The 25,917-nt window shown below is 42.6% G+C and overlaps 1 protein-coding gene across 1 annotated transcript in view; it reads left to right on the top strand.

The window, feature by feature from the left end:
- DNAH6 (dynein axonemal heavy chain 6) overlaps positions 1–25,917 on the top strand; it is a gene marked incomplete at its 5' end in the record, with an annotated part of 218,796 nt that overhangs the window by 158,562 nt on the left and 34,317 nt on the right. The window contains 7 exons of the mRNA XM_079791646.1: positions 256–420; positions 2,601–2,668; positions 5,806–5,986; positions 9,985–10,164; positions 13,577–13,810; positions 19,212–19,347; positions 24,663–24,835. Coding sequence (XP_079647772.1) covers positions 256–420; positions 2,601–2,668; positions 5,806–5,986; positions 9,985–10,164; positions 13,577–13,810; positions 19,212–19,347; positions 24,663–24,835 — 1,137 coding nt within the window. The remainder of the gene's footprint in view (positions 1–255; positions 421–2,600; positions 2,669–5,805; positions 5,987–9,984; positions 10,165–13,576; positions 13,811–19,211; positions 19,348–24,662; positions 24,836–25,917) is intronic.

Consider the following 25,917-nt stretch of genomic DNA (forward strand, 5'->3'; position numbering starts at 1 on the left):
TGGCGGTTGATGGCAGCCTGGGAGTCCTGGTGGTAGTTCAGGCTGTGTAGCACTGGAGTGTGGGGGGCCTTGGGGTGTCCGAGGGCATGTAAGGAGCGGGCGGAGAGCTGTATGTGAGCAGATGGCTGGGATGAGGGACGAGTGCCAAGTTCAGTGTTGAAGCAGGAAACCTCACCAACTCTCAGTGAAGACTGATGTCACCCATTAACTAATGTTTCCTTTAACTTTTTCTGTATTTTTGTTTTAATTTTTAAGCTTAAAGAAACCTTGGATCCAGCTCTAGAACCCATTCTTTTGAAACAGACCTTCATAAGTGGTGGACGACTGCTCATTCACCTTGGAGACTCAGATATTGACTATGACAAAAACTTTAGGTTTTATATGACAACCAAATTGCCAAATCCCCACTACCTGCCTGAGGTATGAGCTGTGGGTCTGGAATTCCCGGCCTGAATGGATTACTATGGTGTGACAGGTCTCTGATGTGTGGTGGATTCCCACCTGAAGGGACCAAGTCTTCCCCAGCTCCCTGTCCCCTCTCCAAGCCCCCCCCCCCCCCACACACACACACCACTTCCTTCCATTACCCTCCATCTTGCTTCTCTTCTGAGTCCTGATTCTGAGTCCAGTCACCCTTCTACTGGCCTTGTAGGTGCGACTCCAATCCTCCCCACTCGATCCCCAGGCCGCTGCCCACCTCACTCCCCTGTGCACCTCTTCAGCCCTCTCACCATCTCCCTCCTGGTCCACAGCTGCTCTTCACATCACAGGGCACCACCCCCTCTAATCATTCCTCCCCTCCTTCGGCACAGGGCCACCTGGGCCCTCTTGTTGTGGCTGATACCTGACTCAGAGTTTAATTGAGAGTTTATGGAAGGGGCGCTGTCCATGTTTAAGTGTGCAGATACCCACGGCATACAGCCCCAAACAAGGAAAACTCTGCTGACCGGCAACATCAGAGAATCATGATTCAAATGCCCAGTGTCTGTACTTGGAGTCCTGGGGGAGAAGTCATCTTGTCCCCTTCCTCATGCTCTTAGACTAGTTGAGGGAGCTGTGTGAACGCCCCCTCTTCCACACACATGTCCCTGCGCCACAGTAGGATCCAGAATCTCTACTCTTGTGCTGAAGAGCCCACAGCAGTAGCAACAGCAATAAAGACAGCGGGACTCCTCTCTTCCTTCCCAGAAGGGGCTCTGAGGAGCTCTCCACGCCCCGACCCTACCCCTTCCACCACCTCCCAACTCTGTGCTGCCAGAGTTCCAGGCACAGCTGCACACTCAGCAGGGCCTTCCAGCCCAGCAGGTCTCCGCTTCTCTAATGGGGCTGGGACAGTTAGGGAAGGGACTTTACTGCTCAGCACACACACAATTTTTTTAAGTATTTTTATTGATTTCAGAGAAGAAGGGAGAGAGAGAGAAAAAAACATCAACGATGAGAGATAATCATTGATCGGCTGCCTTCTGCGTGCCCCTCCCCCCCACACCCCCACCCCGGGATTGAGCCTGCAACCCTGGCATGTGTCCTGACCAGGAATCGAACCATGACCTCCTGGTTCATAGGTCGATGCTCCGCCACTAAGCCACACTGGCTGGGACACACACACACAATTTTTAAAATATCTTTAAATATACCCTTTTAAATGGCGTCATATTCGTTTCAGTTACTGACTTCATAGATGTGTTCGGGTTGAATAAAACTGACACACTTCTTGAATAAGAAAAGGGAAGTGCCATTAAAAACCTAAGTCAAGGTTTTCTGTGTCAACCCCTGCCAGAGTGCATGTCTGAAGTGCCATTTTAGAATTTAGAAAAGTGATCAACTTACAACCTTCGATTTCTCACTTATTTAACTTTTGAGAAGGAGCATCGCATACCTTACCCAACCCCAGCTCTGTGACTATGGGTGAATTAGAGAGAAAGCCTACCTCAGGGATTTGTTATGCAGATTAAATAAGAATAACATATAAAATACATTACATGCAAACACCTACTCTTATTATATTTATTGCTACAATATTCTGATGACATTATTTAAATAAGTTAACACCTGTTGACTTATTTAAATAATGTCAGAATATTATAGCAATTTTTCATTAAAATGTTATGATGAGACAAAATATGTAAAGCTTGATTTATTATCAATAATATCTTCTCTTTAGGACAAACTATGCGCAAGTTACTGTAACTAAGGGATTTTACTATCTCAATTGGTCCCTACATATACCTCATGAGTTGTTATCATCCCAATTTTCAAATATCAGGAACGGAAAGCTCAGCGTGAGTGAATGGCTTGTCCAGCATCATACATGTGCTAAAGGGTGCACCTGGAATCTGACCCTGAGCAATTGGTTCTATAACCCTGCTTCTTTTTAACTCTTTGCTGGTTCACCTATAACTGTGGCATTTGAGGAACTAGACTCACTCCTACTGGCAGGGAGAATCATATTAAGATTTTATAAGACAGGATGGTTGGTGTGTGTGCGTGTGGATGAGCATGTTCAGCTGGGTAATAGCGAGCCATGTTCTAATAAAGAGTGCACTTCTCATTTGCTCAGTATGAACTTAAGCATTTGAATGGACTCTATGCTCCTTTTCTAGGTGTGCATTAAAGTTACCATCATCAATTTCACTGTGACCAGGTCAGGTCTGGAGGACCAGTTGTTAAGGTAATAAAAAAAGGGGGGGTGGATCCTAATATTTTCTTTAGAAATTTTGACAAAGAAAAATTTTAATGTATTAAAAGAAAACATCACTCATAAACCCTCAACCACAAAGATAACAATAAATGGCCAAGTTCTTTCCCTCTTTCATCACTTTTTTTTTAATTGATTTGAAAGAGGAAGGGAGAGGGAGAGAGAGATGGAAACATCAATGATGAGAGAGAATCATTGATCGGCTGCCTCCTGCACACCCCACACCAGGGATCAAGCCCGAAACCTGGGCTTGTGCCCCGACCAGGAATCGAACCATGACCTCCTGAGCCACACTGCCCGGGACTCTGTCATCACTTTCTGCAGCTGCTGATCTTGTCCAGTCTCCTTAGGAGATCAGGGATATTCTCTTCATTCTCGGCCATGGTTTAGGCCAGGCCTGCAGCCCAGCCTGGCTCTTCCCTTTCACTGGGATTCCGATCTTGGGCAAGTAAATGAAGTCAGTTGTCCATGGTTTCTAGAGACTCATTACTCCCCACTGAAAAAACACTACTGCTCTCAAATGTATTTCTCCTGTCTCTCTCAACTCTAGTTATTTTCTCAGTGCATTTATTTTTACCTACATTTGTCTACCTCAAAAAAAAAAAAAATACCCTCCCTTGGTAATACTTTGTCTGTGATTAAATCTCCATTCTCCAAAAGTGAGATTATGGATTGTTTATATTAACCATCAGAATTAGCCAAGAAGTTTAGAAGGCAAAATATTTTAAATATTTATTAAAATAACAACATTGATGTTAGTTAAAAACTATGTGTGTATATATTGATTAACTTTAAAGGAAAATATAATTTAGACCCATATTCAAAATAAATACAATCCTTTATATTTGAATCAAGATTATCCTGATATTCTCCCGGTATCACTAATGAGTTTAAGTCTCATTTTCCTCGTTTATTTTAGAAATCTATTCTGCCAGCTGCTAACTTGCTTGAATTGTGCTAGGCTCACACCTTTCCAGACAAAGGGTATCTCCCCACAGTTCATGGCCATGTTCTAAGGACGCGGCTGAACATTTTGCACACCAACTCAGTCCCATGAGGGGCTGAGCTGAGCTGTGTCGCTGAGCTGTCGCGTGTGAGACTGCCTGGGCTGAGAGGCAGAAGTGCCGACAAGAAACGGGGGGATGTTGAGGCTCAGTCCTGGAGTGTTGAATCTCCAGGCTGCACTTTATACTCTTCTAAAAAAATCCTGTAAACAAGTGGATTTGCAGTGATGATTTCTTATGGTCTTCATGTAATAATTTTTTAAGTTTCTGAATTCAGGATGTGCATAACAAATAAACAAGGAGTTACTGTGTGAGGCAGTTCTTCAGAGCGGGTAATAGCATGTGCCCTGGAGACAACTGACCCAGGTAGGAGCCCATCTCTGCCTCTCAAAGCATTTCCATGTGGCCCCAGGAAATGACCTGTATGGTCTGTATGCTCATCTGCAAGCTAGGGTGATAACCATTGTGCCCACCTCACAGGAGCATTCAAAGGATTAAAAGAGAGAATCCACATAAAACTCTTAACAGGGTGCCTCGAACAGAGTGATGCTTAATAAGAGCTCCTGCAAACAGTGCTGGGAGAAAATCATGAGAGGACAAGTAAAGGGAGAGAAAAGTTCACATTTGGACAGGAGGGGGCACAGGGGTGGGGTGGAGTGGGAGGCTAGCAGTAAGGTCCCGTTATTAGATGCAATCAAGAATCATTTCAGGGAGGTGATGGGATAAAAGAATGTTCCACACACCATTTTCACCTGGCACAAACAAACATCAGACAGAAATTGAATAATTAGAGAGATCAGGATTGAGCAAGTTTTTCTAAGAGAAGATGAGCAAAAACTGTGGTAGTGTAGGCTTTGAAATACAATATAAAGAAACAGAACTAATATGTAATTCACTGAATAGCCACTATGTAAACCCAACAAAAGAGGGGCCTCTTGCATTAGGACTTGGCTAGTAGCATTAGCCAGTAGCAAATTATATATATACTAGTGGCCCGGTGCATGAAATTCGTGCACGGGGGAAGGGGTGTTCCTCAGCCTGGCATGCACCCTCTCCAATCTGGGACCCCTGGAAGAATGTCCTACTGCTGGTTTACAGGGATCAGGCCTAAACCGGCAGTAGGACATCCCTCTCACAATCCAGGACTGCTGGCTCCAGCCGCTCACCTGCCTGCCTGCCTGCCTGATTGCCCCTAACCACTCTGCCTGCCAGCCTGCTTGCCCCCAACTGCCCCCCGCTGCCAGCATGCTTGTCCCCAAATGCCCCCCGCCAGCCTGATCACCCCCAACTGCCCCCCTGCTGGCCTGCTCACCCCCAACTGCCCCCCCAGCTGGCCTGCTCGCCCCACCTTCCCTCCCCACTGGCCTACTTACCCCCAACTGCCCCCCGCTGCCAGCATGCTTGTCCCCAAATGCCCCCCGCCAGCCTGATCACCCCCAACTGCCCCCCTGCTGGCCTGCTCACCCCCAACTGCCCCCCCAGCTGGCCTGCTCGCCCCACCTTCCCTCCCCACTGGCCTACTTACCCCCAACTGCCCCCCTGCTGGCCTGTTCACTCCAAACTGCCCCCCCCCGCTGTCCTGATCACCTCCAACTGACCCCCACTGACGGCCTGCTCACCCCAAACTGGCCCCCTTGCTGGTCTGCTTACCCCCAACGGCCCCTGCCATCCCATCCTGGCCTGATCATCTGCTGGTGACCCAACGTCCCAGCCCCTCCTTTTTTTCTTTTTCTTTTTTTTTTTTTTTTCAGCACCTCCTTTAGCGGAGGCCAGGGCCAGCTGGATGCAAGTATCTAGGATTTATTTATCTTTTATAATTGAAACTTTGTAGCCTTGAGCAGAGGCCAGGGCCAGTCAGGAAGCTTGGTTCCTCCATCACCGACTCCAGCTCCATGGCCGGCTGCCATCTTGGTTGGGTTAATTTGCATACTTGCTCCTGATTGGCTGATGGGCGTGATTTGGCATAGCTGAGTAATGGTTAATTTGCAGGTTTCTCTTTTATTAGTGTAGATATATATTTTGAGAGAGAGAAAAGCAACTTTAGGGAGAAAAGCAACTTTAGGGCACTGACAAAGCCATAATATCGTATTCAAACTTTGGTTCTAGTGATGTGGTGCGACTTGAGAAACCTGAGTTGGAAGAACAAAGAATCAAGCTCATTGTGAGGATCAACACTGATAAAAACCAGCTAAAAACGATTGAAGATAAAATCTTGAAAATGCTCTTTACGTCTGAAGGTAATATTCTGGACAATGAGGAGCTTATTGAGACACTTCAGGATTCAAAGGCAAGTAAGATCTTTTTAGTACTTATAAAAAGTGTGTGACTCCAGAAGTTATAGCTACAGCCTTTGAGAGTTCCTACAAAGCCTTTTACAGCAAGAATGGCATGCACACCTGGCTTCCAGGGCTCACTTATGAGTATACTTGTCTGGCACCAACCAAAGGAAGAGAAGATAAATTATAGACAATGGCCCCTCTTGTCTGCATTTTTTTTTAAATAAAACATGTAATGTAAAGAACTGGAACAAAATATAAGTTGAAAGGAATAACACAATTATATATTCATATTAATGTCGCCCCTCTGGGAAGTCTCCCAATACTCCCAGATGGAATTAATCTCTTCCTCCCTGGAACACCTACAGCATCTTATCCAAGCCTCTATTATAGTACTTGTCCCTGTTTACCCTATGTCATAGGTATCTATAACATGTCTTATCTCTTTTGCTTGGTGGTTCATGTCTATGTAATAAGAATTTGAATAGTTCATCTTGATATTCTTTCTCCAAGGGCTAAGCATAGTGCCTTGGATGTATATATGGCACTCAGTAAAAATGTATTAATAGTAAGAGGAAGTTTTATATTACATGTATATCTTGCACTGAATTATTTCTCAGATTCAAATCATAATTTTAAAAGTATACTGGGAATACAAACTATAAAATTATTTTAGCCATTTGTGAGAAGCATAAAATAATTTACTAAAAAATACTTTGATGGGGAAATGTTTTATGCTTTATATCCTACAGTCTCTTGGGATCTATCTCAGTATTGAAACAATAATAAACACGAAATTGTGGGTCTTCCATTGCTTACTTCTCTTTTCTTGTTTGTTCATCAATCTCTTGTGTGTGGCGGGGGGGGGAGGGGTATTGTATGTGTGTGTGTGTGTTTTGTTTTTTTTGTTAATCATCAGCTGAGGACATTTTTCTATTGATTTTTAGAAAGAGTGGAGGGGAGGGAGAAAGACAGAGGAAGAGAAACATTGCTGTGAGAGAGACACATCAATTGGATTGGTTGCTTCCAGCACACGCCCCTACTGGGGCCCAGGATCAAGCCTGCAACCGAGTTCTATACCCTTGACCTGAATCAAACCCTTGACCCTTCAGTCCATGGACCAGTGTTCTATCCAATGAGCCAACCGGCTAGGGCTGTTCATCCATCTCTTTATCCTCTTTTCATTCATCCTATCTTGTGTTTTTCTTTTCTGGAAGTTGGTTGTTAATCTATTTATTTTCTTATCAAAGTTTTATGTACATGCAAATTGTTTAAAGAACAAAATATTTCTACAAGGTTTGTTATGTAAAAACTAGAGGCCCAATGCACGATTGAATCATTCACATTTACGGGGGGAGCTGGGTGCCTGTCCGCTGGTGCACCAGGCCTTTCAGAAGCCTCCGGCGGGGCGGAGGTTTCTGAAAGGCCTGGTGTCTGAGCGGACAGGCACCCAGCTCCCACGCTTTTGCTTTTGATCACTGGTGCACCAGGCCTTTCAGAAGCCTCCGGTGCCGCGGAGGCTTCTGAAAGGCCTGGTGCCTGAGTGGACAGGCACCCAGCTCCCACACTTTTGCTTTCGATCTCGGGGAAGCTGGGTGGTCTGCAGTGGGACGTGAGCTCGCTGCCCCAGAGGCCCCTTCTGTGCCGCAGCACAGCCATGGCGCAGACGCTGAGTTCGAGCCGCCGCTGGCGACGCGAGCTCAGCGTCCCACCAGCGACGCGAGCTCAGTGTCCCGCCGGCCCAATCAGCCACCCCGGCCACCCCGAGTCCTGCCCCCCCGCGCCTCCTGGCCAATCACAAGCATAGCGAAGGTACAGTCAATTTGCATATTTGTCTATTATTAAGTAGGATAGCATTTCCTGCCTTCTCTGTGCCCGCCCCTCCCCGCCCCCACCCCCACCACACACACACACCTATGACTCCCTTCATAGACAACTGCTTTCATCTCTTTTGTTTGGGTTACTTGGGTTTTACTATCCTTTCTCTAAGTAATAGACTCATATTTCTACTTCTTGAGTTTTTTCTTTTATACATTAACTGTTAACTTTCTCTCTCTCTCTCTCTCTCTCTCTCTCTCTCACACACACACACACACACACACGCCCTTCCCATCTCCCCCCTGATGGTAGTTAAACACTCAGTGCAGGTCTGGCTGCAGGTATTTTGGAAGGCTGAGAAGAGAAGAGCTCAGATCTTAGCACCCAACATCTGTACATTCACCTAATCCCTCTGTTCTCAGTATGATCTCTCAACCTGGCCATCAACTAACTGTGCCTGGTTTCCTTCCATCAAAAAAAAAAAAAAAAATCCCCTTTTTTAATTTCCTCGGGGGTGAAACCTGTTTTTCAGCGAGGGTGGGGCAGGACCAATCCCCCCCGGCTGCGTGGTGTGGGGAGGGATTTAGGATTTAGCCAGTAGCAAATCCCTTCTCAGGATTCGTCAAAGAAACTCCCTTCTCACAAGACCTGGGAGTCTCTCAGCCACTTCTAATTCTAGGCCCTTCCCACATCCAGTGGTGCTGAGCCTTTGCGGGGCGGGGGGGGGGGGGGGGGGGGGGGAAGAGGCGGGAGGGGGCGGCGGGCGGGGAGGGTGGCAGGCGGGGAGGGTGTACTGTTTTAGAAATTGGTAAGTTCTGGGCTCTCCCCTTTGCCAGTTTAGGAATCCCTTTCCCTGGGTCTGCTGAGTCGTTGCCACTCTTCATGTCTGCTTTACGGGCCTCAAAACCGTACTGATATTTCCTCTTCCATTCCTCCTTGTCCCCTCAGGTTCTGAAAGGGGGCAATACAGGGAGAGTTTGAGCTTTTGATTCCTGGATATAACTCCCTTTCCTGGTGGCCTTGGGTGGATAGTCTAGACTTAGACCCTAGCCACCTGTGGCTATTGAGCACTTGAACGTGGCTAGTCGGCACTAAGGTGTGTTGTTAGTGTAAAATACACACCAGATTTCAAAGACTTAATTTAAAACTGTAAAAAAAAAAACTCAATAATTTTTATATGAATTATGTCTTTATAGCCAGCATATATTGGATTGTAGTGGGTTAAATAAAATGTCATGTTAAAGATCATTTTACTCGCATAATAAACTTAGAAAAGCTAGAATTACATATGTGGTTCACGTTCTATTTCTATCCGGTAGTGAGGGTCTAGGCAGAAGCCTGAGGTCCCTGTCGCTCTCCCTTCAGTATAGCAAATACTGAGCAGCAGAGGGAGTGCTCATGGACCCTTTGACTTTCTAGGACAAAGGATCTGCCCACCCAGGGACATCCACAGCTGGAAAAAAGTGGAGAGGCCGGGAGGAGGACGGGGCCAGCCAGCAACACAGAGAGACTGAGGGAGACAGAGAAGGGACTCATGGAAAGCCCATGTGCTGAACGGTTCCCCAGGGCCACGACCCAAAACACAGAAAACTAAGAGAACAGCTAAGATGTTGCAAATGGCTCCAACTTACGTGGGCTTATAACCCTTCACAGGCAGCAGCTTCCACCCCCAGATTCCCTGACGCCCGTACCTGGGAACGCTAGGGAAAGACAGGGGGAAATATTAGTCTTCCTGATGGTTCTGGGGTGGGATGTGGTGCCAGTACCACTTCCTTCCAGGCCATCTCTGCTCACCTCTTTTGGGCCACAAGATATGGGTGTCCCTTTCCCTTTCATGATGTGAACCTGGGTCATTTCAGGAGCAGTTGGGAGTACTGTGCTAGTGATTTCAGGAGTGATTCTGATTTGTCTCAGCGAGGGACTGCTTCAGTTTTCTCGGGGCTGTTTGTATGGCCTGTTCCCATTGGCCTATTCCTAACTCTGGGAGGAAAGGGGGTCGGCTCGGACAGTAGGAGGCCGCTGAGTCCTCAGACTCAGTCATTCTATCTGGGGACCCCCTTATTATAATCATTAATGCATTGTACCCTTATTTCTTTCCTACACATAACTGGGTATATTCCCCAAATCCCACCTTTTTAAAAAAAAAAAAAAAAACAGACCCTTAAGAAGGTGTTTTCCTATGTTCATTCAGATCACTTCTGGGGCCATTAAAAGCAGGCTGAAGGAAGCAGAGTCCACTGAAGTGATGATAAACGTTGCTCGAGAGAAGTATCGGCCGGTCGCCACCCAAGGCTCCGTCATGTACTTCGTGATTGCCAGCCTCTCAGAAATAGACCCTATGTACCAGTATTCCTTAAAGTATTTCAAACAGGTGAGTGTGGCGCTGCTGTTAGTGAAAGTGATCTCCTGGGGTTTCCTTGGAACCCTGTTGAGTTTCTTCTTGCCTCAGACAATCAGGAATCCAGTTATGGGGTAAAGTCCTCCAGGAGTTTGGGGTCAGAGGCCACCTGCCGTGTCTCCTAAAGACTAGAGTCCCCAGTGCGCTCAGAACAGTCGGAGGAGGAAGAAAAGAGAGCTTTCTCTGGGCTTCCTCCACTCAGTAGCTTGCTTGTTTTCCTTTTTGCCTGCCTTTTCTCTCTCTCTCTCTCTCTCTCTCTCTCTCTCTCTCTCTCTCTCTCTCTCCCTCCCTCCCTCCCTCCCTCCCTCCCTTTCTTCTTCTTCTTCTTCTTCTTCTTCTTCTTCTTCTTCTTCTTCTTCTTCTTGTTTGTGGGGGTTTTTGTGTGTTTTGTTTTGTTTTTTGCTAATCCTCACCTGAGAATATTTTCCCATTGATTTTTAGAGAGAGTGGAAGGGAGGGTGAGAGACACAGAGAGAGAAACAATGATGGGAGAGAGACACATCAATGGGTTGCCTCCCGTAAACCCCCCAACTGGGGCCCAGAAGCAAGCCTGCAACCGAGGTACGTGCCCTTGACCAGAGTCGAACCCCAGAACCCTTTAGTCCGTGGACTGATGCTCTTTCCACTGAGCCAGACCGGCCAGGGCTTTTTCTCTTCTAAGAGTCCCAGCTCCATGCTATTTCTTTGTACTTTCTCTGCAGTAAACCGGCTTCCTCTCCACTGTTAGAGTTTTTCATGTCATATCTCAAGTCTCTGCCAGCACTCATGTGAATTAATTGGTCTGTGTCTTTTTCCCAGGACTTTAGACGACTGACTCTCCTCCCCCTGGCTTTCATTTAGAGGAGCTTTTCTTGTCCCTTTCCCACTTTCACCATATCGCTGTAAGACTCCCTTGTTCTATGTGTGGTCCCCCTACTTGATCTTATACTCACAGTTCAGTTTTATCTGGTGTCTTGTAAACAGGATTATTTTCAGCCCTCATTCCAGAGCTCCCAAAAGCAAATTCAGTGTCACAAATCTTTGGCAAGCGATGTCAATTCACCTGCCGAATTCCAGGGAGAGAGAGTTTGCATCACTCACTACACAGCAAAACTTGGCAAGCACCCCCAGTGGTCCCTCCGGTCACCTCCGCAGTTTCTCTCAGCTGCCAGTGGCCTCTTCCTCAGCCCACCATCTACCAGCTCCCACCCCCTCTCGTCTACATTGTTGCCTTCTCTATACAGAGCAGTTGAGCTTACCTTCACTTCTCTAATCACCTGTGCTCATACCCATAACACACCTCAACCGACAAAGGCCTCTCCATGTATGCCACGCACAGTAGGAAACGGTAGAGAGCTGTAGATAACGCCAGAGAGCTGTAGATAACGCCGTGTGTCCCTGCAGCACACCTCTGCTTCCTGTCACCGGCCCTCATTCCTTTAGGCAGGGCTGGCTCTCACACTGGAAGCCAGGCCAGCCTCTGCCCAGTGGTTTCAAAACACCCTCCACATCCCTGGGGTCCAAACTGGACTTCCACAGATACTTCCCATCAAACACAGTTCGCACTCCGACGCCAAATCCAACCTGTGCCGGTTCTACCTTTCGAGCCACACTTCCCCGCACTCCGCAGCAGCAGCCAAGTTGGTCATTCACGTTCCCCAGACTCACAGGGCGCTTTCTGTTGATCGCACTCCCTCCGTTCAGAACTCCTGCCCTCCCAGCTCGGATGCCACCTTCTCCAGTGAACCCTGTCTCTGGGGCTGCCGTCATCTGGAGGCTCGAGTAGGCCGGACGTACACATGGGCTCACTCCCGTGGCGGGGCTGTCGGCAGTGGCCTGCATTGGCCTCGCCCTGTGGCTTGGGCTTCTCACAACACAGCCACTGGGTTCCAAGGGGGCACCTCCCCAAAGCAAACGTCCTAAGAACCAAGGCGAAAGCTTTGAGATTTCTTCCGGCCCAGCCTTGGATGTCATGCCTCATCGCTTCTGCTGCCCGCCCTTGGTCAGTTGAGTCCAGGCCAGCCCAGATTCAAGAGTACGGGATTTAGACTCCACTAGACTCCATTCCTCTTTGGGAGGAGTAGCGAACAATTGGTGTCCGTCTTGTATCCAACACATTTGCTCTGCCCATTATGAGTTAAAACAGGATGTCTAGAGGAAATACCAGGCTTGGCCTAGGGCAGTGATGGTGAACCTATGACACGCGTGTCAGCACTGACACGCGTAGCCTTTTCTGATGACACTTGGCCGCTGAGGCGGCCGCATGCCAAGGATAAAACATTTGCTGCTCCTGAGGATGAAACATTTGCGAAATAATGTTTTTTCTTCAAAGTGACACACTACCCGAGTTATGCTCAGTTTTTTGGCGAAGTTTGACACACCAAGCTCAAAAGGTTGCCCATCACTGGCCTAGGGTCATAAAAAATTGTTTGAAGACCACAACAATGTGCTTATGGAGGGATGGGAACAGACTCTTTATTCATGGAACACTGACTAAGCATTCCGTGGGCCCTGGCACCCTAGGGGAAAACGGGGATGGGTGAGGCTGCAGTCAGACTCCAGCCAGCGAGAGAAGCCTGCCACCCCAGGCCAAAGCCGGTCACTTCACACTGTTGTTGCTTGTGCTGTGGATCTTTTGAGACTGAACCCACACACCCTTCCAGTCCCTGATGAGACTCTCCCAGTCTCTGCTGCAATGCTCCCCTCCCCCGTGACTTCCAGCCCAGCCCACGGGCAGGTTCAGGCTCTGCTCAAGCTTCCTTACGCAGCGTGGGGCCCTCGGGAATGCTTAGCTCTTCCTCACATGCTACTCGTAGGTTGCAGGAAATGGCCCTCTCATGCCTACGCCCTCCATGCCACCATCTCTGCTGCCCTCCCCGTCCTTGTAATGTGGGGCACCTCCAGGTAGGAAATAGGTAGGAAGGAAGTCTCCTTTAAAACTGGGCGCTCTTAAACGTCAAAGAAAATGCTAGCACACTCTTTCCACACCCTGAGAATTGTCTTGGGGCAGGGCCAAGAGGGGCACGTGACCTCACCTGGCCCTGGCATCGCTCACCCCAAGGGGGTTATCAAATCTGACTTGAGGTCATGGGAACCCTGGTTCTGCCGGCTCCCCTGCATTTCTCTGTGTTTTCTGTCTCTCATCGAGATGATGCCTTTGGGATGTTGTCCGGAGTTTGGCATTGGCCCGTTTCTGAAGAATGGGGAGAGACGGGGGAATGCAGAAAATAAGTGTCATGTGCCAATGTGGGATGAATTCTGGACTTTTCCACAGCACAGTACCCATGCCCTGTGCTGCTCTTTGTTCACTGAATATGAGGGAAGGGAGGAGAGGAGCAGAGATGTGATTTTCCTCCACAAAAATGGAATGAAATCAGGGACATTGACCGAGCCCTCTCTCCCACAGTTGTTCAATACAACAATTGAAACTTCTGAGAAGACAGATGATCTACAGCAGCGCATGGACATACTCCTGGAGCAAACCCTCCTGACTGCATATGCCAATGTTTCAAGAGGACTCTTTGAACAACATAAACTCATCTACAGCTTCATGCTCTGTATTGAGATCATGCGTCAACAAGGAAGCTTAACTGATGCCGAATGGAATTTCTTTCTCCGAGGTTCTTCGGGATTAGAAAAGGTACCTGTTTCAAGTTCAGGTTGTAAATGTTACTCTATCTAGAGCCCACAAGCACCTACCAAGGTCAGCCATTTGGCCATGTGGCCCAGGGTGGGGCCCCTGGGGGTCCGGAGGCCCAGGCTCTAGCTTAGCTCTGTCTCTGGGTGATGTGACAATTATCCTCCTTAAGTAGCAATGGCCTCACCTACACAAAAGGGATGCTGGGAGTAACCAGGGAGCTAGAAGATGTGAATGTTTTTAACTATCTTAGCCCAGCCGGCATGGCTCAGTGGTTGAGTGCCAACCTATGAGCCAGGAGTTTACAGTTTAATTCCTAGTCAGGGCACATGCCTGGGTTGCGGGCTTGATCCCCAGTGTGCGGCCTGCAGGAGGCAGCCTATCAATGATTCTCTCTCATCACTGATATTTCTATCTCTCTCACCCTCTCCCTTCCTCTCTGAAATCAATAAAAATATCATTTTTAAAAAGTGGACCATTTTACAAATATGGAGTTAAAATTTAATAAAAGCTGTAATTCATAGATTTGATGATACTATTGATGAAATCATGACCTTCTATTTCCTCCTGGATGCATCTTTCATTATAAAGTATGGGAGTAATAGAACTTGATTGTTACCTTCTGTAATATGAGTTCTGCTACCGTTTCCTTCTTCATGTCCATCCTTTTATCTAACTTGCTCCAGCCACTTAAGCTGGACTGACTCATCCACATACTACATACCTGGTGGCCCCTGAATTAAGCCATCCTCTCCCCAACTCCTGCCTGCAATTCCATCCAGCCCCATTCTAAACTCTTAGCTCTCTTCGGCCGCTATTGAGTCCTGCCCTTGGCCCCTGCAGACATGATAACGGCCGCTGTTTGCCAGCATTGAGCCTGAGTGTATCCCTGGGAAGTTGGACTTGATGCTTTTATTTGACTCCCAGTGCCCTATGCTCCCAGGACAAGCCCAGGCAAGACCTTTCCACCAGGTGATCCTGCCTCCCCAACCCCCACCCATCTTGCATGGATAGGTGTTCTATCAATGCTATCTTAACTTCATAATCACAGCTAATACTTGCCAAGGGCTAGCTATGGAAGTAGATCAACTCACTTATCACTCTCAATATTCCTCTTATGTGAGTTCCTAACTTTATCTCTGGTCTGCAGGTAAGATAGTTAGGCACAGAGAGGTTAAATAACTTTATCTCTGGTCTGCAGGTAAGATAGTTAGGCACAGAGAGGTTAAATAACTTGTCCAGATCACATACCTATACTTAATAGGGGTTTGGAACCAGGATTTGGAGCCTAGCAGTCTGTAGAGCTTGCCTGTTACCCTACTACATGTACCAGTGTTTCATCTACTGCTGCCTGTTAGTTGGCCACTCAGCCAGGCCCTCTCTCCTCACAGCACTCCTGTTAGCCTTGTTCATAGTCTTCCCAAGGCTTGGAAAGTTTGATTCAAACCTGTGTCTAAATTCCCAAAGCCCATGTCCATTCCAGTACCCCTGTTACTTCTCATGAGCAACATATTTCAAAAAGAAATTTAAAATATTTTATATACCATCAAAGTCAAAACTTAAAGTTATCAAGAAATCATCTTCAGAAACTTCTCAAATGTGGATTTCTTTAAATTTACCTATCTTTTCCTCCATCACCAAGAAATATTAATGCTTCTTGACTGATTTTGTTTTGGGAATGTGTTTGGGGATATCTTTTATCTAAGTTACTTTAGTTACTAGTATCTTAATACTTGTATTTTCCATTTTTATCATAAGTGCTCCATATCAATAGATCAATAAGTCAATAGAATAAAAAAAAAGGAGCCCTAGCTGGTTTTGCTCAGTGGATAGAGCATCAGCCTGCAGACTGAAGGGTTCTGGGTTCAATTCCAGTCAAGGGCATATGCCCGGGTTGCAGGTTTGATCCCCAGTAGGGGGCATGCAGGGGGCAGCTGATCAATGATTCTCATCATTGATGTTTCTATCTCTCTCTCTTTCTCCCTTCCTCTCTAAAATCAATAAAAATAATTTTAAAAAATAGAATAAAAAAGGAAAACCACATGATCATCTTAGTAGACACAGAAAAAGCATTTGGCAAAATCCAACAACCTGTCATCATAAAAACACTCAACAAACTAGAAGTAGAAAAGAACTTCCTCAACTAGATAAAGGTTGTGTACAAAAACCCACAGCTAACATGACACTTCATGATGAAAGCCTAGATGCTTTCCCCCTAAGATCAGAAACAAGACAGGATGTCTACTCGAATCACTTCTTTTTGTCATTATACTGGAGATTCTTCTCAGGTCAATTGGCAAGAAAATGAAATAAAAGGCATCCATACTGGAAAATAAATAAAACTATCTCCATTTACAAATGACATGATTTTGTATATAGAAAACACTAAAGAACCTACTAAAAAAAAACCTATTAGAATTCAAAAACAAGTTCAGCAAGATGTCAGCTACAGAATCAATATACAAAATTAATTCGTATTTCTTCTATATACTTGCAATGAACTAGAATAAAAGTGAAATTAAGAAAACAATTTTACTTACAGTGGCATCAGAAAGAATAAAATACTTAGAAATAAATTTAACCAAGGAAGTTCAAAAATATACTCTGAAAACTATAAAACATATTGAAAGACATTAGAGGGCCTAAATAAATGGAGAAACATCCCATGTTCATGGATTGGATACTTAATATAGTTAGGATGGCAATATCCCCAAATTTATCTACAAATTCAATACAGTCCCTATCAGAACCCCAGCTGACTTCTTTGTAGAAATTGACAAGCTCATTCTAAATTTCATGTGGAATTGCAAAGGATCCTAATCCCAAAGCTTACTACAAAGCAGCAGTAATCAAGACAGTATGTCTAGCATAAAGATAGGTATACAGATAAACTGAATCAAATTTGAGAATCCAGAAATAAAACCATATGATTGTGGTCAAGCGATTTTTTACAAGGGGGCCAAGACAATGTATTGGGAAAAGAGGTCTTCCATGTGAACCTTACATCACACCATATTTAACTTAAAATGGACCAAAGATATAAATATAAGACCTAAAATTTTAATAGAAAACATAGGAGTAAATTTTCATGAACACAGATTTTTTTGTTGTTGTTAATCCTCACCTGAGGATATTTTTTCCATTGATTTTTAGAGAGAATGGAGGGAAAGAGGGAGGAGGAGGAGGAGGAGGAGGAGGAGAGAGAGAGAGAGAGAGAGAGAGAGAAACATCCATATGAGAGAGACACATTGATTGGTTGCTTCCCCTATGCACCCTGACTGAGGCTAGGGATCAAACCTGCAACCCAGGTACGTGCCCTTGACTGGAAATTCAACCTATGACCCTTGGTGAACAGGCCAATGCTCTAACCACTTGGCACACCAGCCTCAGGACCACATATTTCACAATGGATCCTTAGATGTTATGCCAAAAGCATGAGCAACAAAGGAAAAAAATAAATTGGACTTCATCAAAAAGAAACATGTTTTTGCCCTGGCTGGTGTCGCTCAGTGGTTGGAGCATCAGCCAAAGCACTGAAGGATCACAGGTTCGATTCCCGGTCAAGGGCACATAGACCTGGGTTGCAGGTTTAATCCCCAACCCTGGTAGGGGTGCATGTGGGAGGCAAACAATTGATGTGTCTCTCACATCGATGTTTCTCTCTTTCACTCTCTCTCTCTCTCTTCCCCTCCCCCCTCCCTTCCACTTTCTAAGAATCAATGGAAAAAATTGGGTGAGGATTAACAAAAATACAAAATAAAAATATATATATTTTTGCTTCAAAGGACACTCAAGAAAATGAAAAGACAACCCACAGAATGGGAGAAAATATTTGCAAATAATATTTGATAAAGGATTTGTATCTAGAATATATAAAGAACTCTTATAACTCCATAATAAAAAAGACAAATGACCTAATTTAAAAATAAAGAAAGGACCTGAGGAGATAGTTCTCCAAGGAAGATATACTAAGCACATGAAAAGATGCTTGACATTATTATTCATCAGGGAAATGCAAATCAAAACCGCATTTGTGAGATACCACTTCACACCCAGTAGAATGGCTTTAATAAAATTTAAAAAAGACAGGTAATAACAAGTGTTGGTGAGGGTGTGGAGAAATTAGATCCCTCATAAACTGTTGGTGAGAGCAAAAAAGGTGCAGCTTCTTTGGAAAACAACCTGGCAAGTCCTCAAATAATTAAACATTGAAGTGCCATAAGATGCAGCAATTCCACTTCTAGGTATACACCAAAGAGAAAACATATGTCCATAGAAAAACTTGGGCATGAACAGTCATAGCAGCATTATTCATAATAGCCACAAGGTAGAAACAACCCAAATATCCATCAGCCGATGAGTGGATAAATGAAATCTGCTATACCCAGACAATGGAATATTATTTAATTGAAGCATGAATAAATCTTGAAAATATTAAGCTCAGTGAAAGAAGTCAGTCACAAAATACCAGATATTATAAAATTTTATTTATATGAAGTGTCCAGAATAGACAAATCTACAGAGACAGAGAGCAGTGTAGTAGTCGTTTGGGGCTGGGAGGCGTGGGCAGATAGGAGGCTAATAGCTAAAGGGTACATGGGGGTGTTGAAGAGGCAAAATGTTCTAAAATTGACGGTGGTGATGGTTGCACAAATCTGTGAATTTACTAAAATACATTAGATTGTATGCTCTAGATGGGTGAAGGGCAATGGTGTGTGAATTGTGTCTCAATGAAGCCGTTTTAAAGTGTAGTATAGAACTTAAGGCAAATATTCATGAAATTTTCAAAGAACTAGTTTCAGTCTACAATCACAGCTGTTTCTATCTCCTTTTAAACTGTTTACTCACATGAAAGTGCTTCATGAACTACCACCAGATGGCATAATACTTTTCCCAGAAATTTCTAGGGATATACGAAGTGCTTAGACATACACTCAACTAAGCTAGAATAAGATTGCCACTTGTTTTGCTATTGATATTGGTCTTCTACTCACCTTTTCCCACCTCCGAGAGGTGAGAACATCTGGAAATCTGATTTGGAGACTAGATGGTCAGTGGGGGGAAATCATTAACCATAAGAATACTTAGGGGTCAGGAGAAACTAGTGTGTGTTGGAGAACAGGCTGGAAGTAGCGTTAACAGATTTAATGTTAATTCTTCACCAGATCAGCTGCTTTCGGCAATGTCAACCTGAAAGCTTTCATCAGCTGCACTTCTGTGCAAAGGTCTACAGGTAGAATAGATCCCATACCATTTCTATTTCACCATAGCTTATTACTTCTCTTAGGTAAATGGTTACTTTTAGCATGCTATTAGAGCTTGATTTTTCACTTAGACAAGGTGAAAGCGTATTTTGTGGCTGTCTTTGTGAATTATTACTCATTTTCTTTCTGTCTTATAATAGGAACGCCCACCTAAGCCTGAAGTTCCCTGGCTGCTTACTCAGGTGTGGTACTCATGCTATGACTTAGAAGAATCATTTCCAGTTTTTAAAGGACTTACACAATTTATGTTATTACATCCTGTTTGCATACAATTAGGTATGTAATATGGAAAAAGGATCTGCTATCAGGGTTTGTAAACAGGCTCACCAATCCTAACTTTATCGTCTCCTTTAACCTTTTCTGCACTATCAGTATTTTTCCTCTAGGAAATTTCTTCATTGTTAAGAAATTATTAATTACTTGTTTTCCCAATTTCTTGAGTTGAATGCTTAACCCATGAATTTCCAATATTTCATATTTACTATTATATCCATTTTAAGAGTATATACATTTGCCTCAAAGTGTTGCTTTAGCTGCATCTCTTTTTCTTGAAGTATAACATGCATATGGAAAAGTGTACAAAATCAAAATTGTACAATTTGTTTATCAAAAACTGGCTACACTTAAGGTACCAGTACACAAAAATCAAGAACTGGACCAGTCCCAGCCTCCCAAAATCCCCTCATACTCCTTCACAGAACCCTTACCCTTTCCCCAGAGGTAATGACTGCTCTGATTATAACATTCTATATTAATTTTTCTCCACAACTTTTAATATGTACCCCTTTTAATTCTAAAATTACACTTTTTAATTTGAAAACATTTAGGATATTTTGGGACTATCTTTTTATTAATAATTTAATTCTATTATAAAAATTGCATTCCTAGTCTGCATAAAATTGATTCTTTATCATTTCTTTAGACTTCAGTTTATGTAAAATATTCCATATGTGACATTTCTTGGATGCAAGACTCCATAAGTTTAGTTAACATCCACCACCAAGCATAATTACAGAATTTTGTGTGAGTGATGAAAACTTTTAAGATTTATTCTCTTAGCAACTTGCAAATATAAATACAGTATCATTAACTATAGTTACCATGCTGTACATTAGGCCCCCAGAACTTAGATATTTTATAACTGGAAGTATGTACCTTTTGGCTTTTTTCACCCATTTCGCCCACTCATCCACCCCCTCCTCTGGCTACTACCAATCTGTTCTCATATCTATGAGCTTGGCAGCAGGGAGGTTGTTGGTTTGGTGGGGGTTTTTTTGTTTGTTTTGTTTTGTTTTGTTTTGTTTAGATTCCATATATAAGTGAGATCATACGGTATTTGTCTATCTCTGGCTGACATTTCACATAGCATAATGTCCTCAAGGTCTATCAAAAGTTATTGTGTTTACTTTAGTAATGTTTTTTATATTTGATCTGTCAGTTTCTAAGACAGGTAAATTAAGGTATACCATTATGACTGACAATTTCTCTTTGTAATTCTGGAATTTTCCCCATATTTTGTGAAATTATGCTGTTTAATACAAATAGATTTAAGATTATCATATTCGTAGTAAATTATTTCTTTTTTATTGAAGACTATTTCTCTTTATTCTAAATAGTTATATTTGCCTTAAAATATATTTTTTAATGTTAACATTATTATAGCAGGTTTTTCTTTGTTGGCATATTATATTCTACACTATTCATTTTCAACTCTTGTGTCATTCTCAAGATGTATTACAGATGTCCCTCTTTCTCCCTTATTTACCCCTTCACCCTGCTCTCTTCTCCTCCCCAGGCCTTCCCTGCACTATTGTCTGTCCATGGGCTATGCATATATTCATAAGTTCATTTGTTGAGTTCATCGCACCCACCCCCCCCCCCCTTCCCTCTGAAATACATCAGTCCGTTGCATGCTTCCAGGTCTCTGGATCTTTTTTGTTCATCAGTTTATTTTGTTCATTAGATTCCACATGTAAGAGAGATCATGTGATACTTGTCTTTCTCTGACTGGCTTATTTTGCTTAGCACAATGCTCTCCAAGTCCCTCCATTTTCAAAGGATAAGAGAGCCTTTTTTTTACAGCTGCATTATAGTCCATTGTGTAAATGTATCAGTTTTTTAATACATTCATCTACCATTGAGCACTTCGGCTGTTTCTTAGCTATTGTAAATAATGCTGCTATGAACATAGGGGTGCATATATTCTTTCTGATTGGTGTTTCTGGCTTCTCAGGATATATTCCTAGAAGTGGGATCACTGAGTCAAATGGCAATTCCATTTTTAATTTATTGAGGAAACTACATACTGTTTTTCATAGTGGTTGTACCAATCTGCATTCCCACCAACAGAGTACAAGGATTCCTTTTTTTCCACATCCTCACCAGCATTTGTTGTTTGTTAATTTATTGATGATAGCCATTCTGGCAGGTGCAAGGTAATACCTCATTGTCATTTTAATTTGCATCTCTCTGATGATTAGTGATATTGAGCATTTTTTCATATGTCTCTTGGCTATTTGAATTTCTCTTTGGACAAGTGTCTATTCAGGTCTTCTGCCCATTTTTAATTGGATTATCTTCCTTTTGTGAGTTGTATGAGTACTTTATGTGTTTCAGAAATTAACTCCTTATCAGATGTATCATTGGCAAATATGTTCTCCCATACAGTGGGTTCCCTTTTCATTTTGATGCTGTTTTCTTTAGCTGTGCAAAAGCTTTTTATTTTTATGTAGTCCTATTTGTTTATTTTTTCTTTTGTTCTCTTGTCCTAAGCGATGCATCAGTGAAAATTCTGCTCTGTGAGATACCTGATATTTTGTTGCCTACATTTTCTTCTAGGATTTTTATGGTTTCATGACTTACATTTGAGTCTTTTATCCATTTTGAGTATATTCTTGTGTATGATATAAGTTGGTGGTCTAGTTTCAGTTTTTTGCATGTACCTGTCCAGTTATCCCAACACCATTTATTGAAGAGACTGTCTTTACTCCATTGCATGCTCTTGTCTCCTTTGTTAAATATTAATTGAGCATCAAGTCTTGGGTCAGTTTCTGGGTTCTCTGTTCTGTTCCATTGATCTAGATGCCTGTTGTTGTGCTGGTTCCAGGCTGTTTTGAGCACAGTGGCTTTGTACTATAACTTGATATCTGGTATTGTGATTCCTCCAACTTTGTTCTTCTTTCTCAAGATTGCTACAACTATTCAGAGTCTTATTTTGGTTCCATATAAATTTTTGGAGTGTTTGTTCTAGGTCTGTGAAATATGCTGTTGGTATTTTAATAAGGATTGTATTGAATCTGTAGATTGCTTTGGGCAGTATGGAAATTTTAATGATATTAATTCTACCAATGCATGGATATGGTATATATATTCTTCTATTTGTTTATATCTTCCTCTGTCGCTTTTTTCAACATCTTATAGTTTTCCAAGTATAGGTCTTTTACCTCCTTGGTTAAGTTTATTTCTAAGTATCTTACTTTTTTTGTTTCACTAGTTAGTAGGAATTTTTTTTTTTTTTAGTTTCTCTTTCTGAGAGTTCATTACTGGTGTATAAAAATGCCATAAATTTCTGAGTGTTAATTTTGTATCCTGCTACATTGCCAACTTCATTTATTAAATCTAGTAGCTTTTTGGTGGAGTCTTTAGGGTTTTCTATATACAGTATCATGTCACCTGCCTTTTATGTTTTCTTCTTACCTGATCACTGTGGTTAGGACTTCCAGTCTATGTTGCATAAACGTGGTGAAAGCAGACAACACTGTCTTGTTCCTGTTCTTTGTGCACCCAGTAATTGTGGTGATTTAAAGCCTACGTGGACCAGAATTTCTGGGATCTTAATATGCTTATCTGATTTCTGAATAAAGACTAGAAAAAATAAAATGTTCTTCAGTAACTACATCAAATAGAAATTATGTTTCTATATTGTGGGCCAGTTTAAAAAGACAGCTAGCATTATAGGTAGAACATAAAAAGAAGAACACTCATAGGAGAAGCCTAGAGATGAACATTTGCAAACAGACCCAAAGCAGAAAGGAATAGATGAAGCCTCATAAACACAGAGGCAGAGGAAGAGAGAAGAGGTTGAAAGGCAAAGTAATTCTGAGAACAACTCATCATGTTTGAATAAAAGGCATTGTGTTACCTATCAATTGGGATGAAAATTTCAACAATTTAAAGCTATTTTTCTGCTCTCATTTGTAAAATTTCAAGATTTATTCTGGAAATCCTACAGGATTGTGAAGGTTTATACATGTGTAATAGGATGGCTTGTGCTCTAAATGTGAACTTTAGATCTTTGTAGGTCAAGTTTAATCATTCCAATGTCATTCTTACTTTCAAAAGCTTCCTAATTGCCTTAATCCTTTGTCTTTGATGGTCTCTAAGTGTTTCATGTCCTATTAGTTGAGTTATCATTTATAATGTGCTATCTTGTCTTATTAGGCAAAGCCTTGATGATTGTTCAATAACCTCAAGAAAAAAGAATTCCCTTTGGAATCAATGCTTCCATTACCTGGTTTTTAGAATAATGTAGCCACCTTCCACCAAAGAGCACTGTGGTGTGCTGAATGAACCCTGCGGTCTCATGCCATGGAATTGTCTTTATCCCATATAGAAACTAGAAGTCTTGAGGTGCACCCTTCTTCAAGGCCATGGTCTTAAGTGTCACTAAATTTTCATCAATAACTCTGATTGCAGTTATTAGGCCCTCAGAGAAAAGCCCCAGCAGACTAGCTGGAGAAAGTGGCTTTATAGCCTGAAATGTAAGCCAACTATTCTGCCTAAGGTTTCACTGAAGGAACCTGTTCTGTCACTGCTGTGTTGGCTTGCCGAGAGCTCCCAGCACACTGTGCACCTTGTATCAACAGGAATTTCAATGCTAATTCTTACTGCGTGCTATAACCATTGCAAGTGTTATAGCACGTGAAATACAAGCCCATTTCTTATAACTATTCCAAGGGGGAGGGGAGCAATGTATTAATGCTTATCAGGTCATAAAGTTGTATATATATTGTCGATTTAGTCATATATTATTTCTGTTGCTCAAATTATGTAGGCCACAATTGTTAATTTGCTTCATCTGTCACAGACTAATAGTGGTGTATTATTTCCTACCACAATGCTTTTTCTACTTTTTCCTCTACCTCCAGCAGTGATGGATATATTCTTATACTATTATCTGGAACATATAGGTTCATTTTATTGTGCTTCTATTATGAGGTCTGAATTTTACTATAACCTCATTTGTCCCATTTAATTACATTTGCCTTGAATTCTAACGTGTCCATTGTTACTCTTATCACTTCAGTTTTCTTTTTGTTCACATTTGATTAATGTATTTCTATGCATCCTTTTATTTTAACCTCTGTTATTTGTTTAGTTTTGCTTTTTTTAAGTGGGTTTCTGTTGAATATTTTCTGATCCAGTTTTAATTTCTTTTCTCTTTAATTAGTCTGGATAGGGGATATTAATATATTTACATTCATAAAAGAATTGGTAGTAAATGTAGAGATTTCTAAATTACCAAATATATTTATTTAATTTAAAAGTCAAAACAACTCTAAATAAGGCATATTTTTAAATTATGTTTCCAGGATCTTTTGAGACTTTTATTAACTCACAGGAACTGAGAAACTATCCCAAAATAGGGGAAGAAGACGAGCAATTCCTGTCACAGGAAGATGAGCTGGAAATCTATGAATCATGGCTTTTAAAATTAAGCTCTTTCCATAAGCTAATTCTTGTTAAATGTTGTAAAGAAGAAAAGGTAAGGTGTGGTTTTTTTTTTAACTAAAGACTGTGTTATAACTATTTCTACTAAAGCTCAACAGCTAGTTATGATCCATAAACTAATAAGATTTATTTGTTAGCCCTGGTAGTAACACATTCGTGGGCTGGCATGTGTACACATGCACTTCTAATGTATTGCCTCTTCCTCCACCTGAGAATCATAAACCTTACATACTACTGGAGAGATAAATAGCACTAAAGCAAATCAAGAGACAGAAAAACCAAGCTAATTCCACAGGAAACCTTGGCTCTATTGCTTATCTGATACATCACCTTTCTGTATTCCATGTACTTAACCATGTTCTTAGATATTTATGTATTTCTGGATATACATTATGTAGACTAGATCCTAACCAAGGGTGTGTTTTATACAAACTTATTTCTGCATGTTTGAAATGTTTCATAAAGAAAATCAGTTCAGAGACATGAGAAATTGTGCATGTAACCCACAGTGTTTGATTTTCATTAATAAAGCCATAGGAATCCTAGATCTCTATATAATAGTAATAGAGTGTCCTGTTTTCCAGAAAAATATTTCTCCAACTTTTTAAATTCAGAAGCATTTTATGAGCGTGTTACCACTTTTATATTTACACTAGATATTTTCTGATCCAGTTTTAATTTATTTTCTCTTTAATTAGTCTGGATAGGGGATATTAATATATTTACATTCATAAAAGAATTGATAGAAAATGTAGAGATTTCTAAATTACCAAATATATTTATTTAATTTAAAAGTCAAAACAACTCTATTTGGTCACCCCTAACTGCCCTTCCCTGCAGGCCTAATCACCCCCAACTACCCACCGGTGAACAAAATTCATGCACTGGTGGGGGGAGGTGTCCCTCAGCCCAGCCTGCACCCTCTCCAATCTGGGACCCCTTGAGGGATGTCTGACTGCCCACGGGCCTAAATGGGCAGGCGGACATCCTTCTCACAATCCAGGACTACTGGCTCCCAACCGCTCGCCTGCCTGCCTGCCTGATTGCCTCTAACCACTTCTTCTTGCCAGCCTGATCACCCCTAACCACTCCTCTGCCAGCTTGATCAATGCATAA

Source organism: Cnephaeus nilssonii, assembly GCF_951640355.1.
Source record: "Cnephaeus nilssonii genome assembly, chromosome: 15".
Classification (NCBI taxonomy): domain Eukaryota; kingdom Metazoa; phylum Chordata; class Mammalia; order Chiroptera; family Vespertilionidae; genus Cnephaeus; species Cnephaeus nilssonii.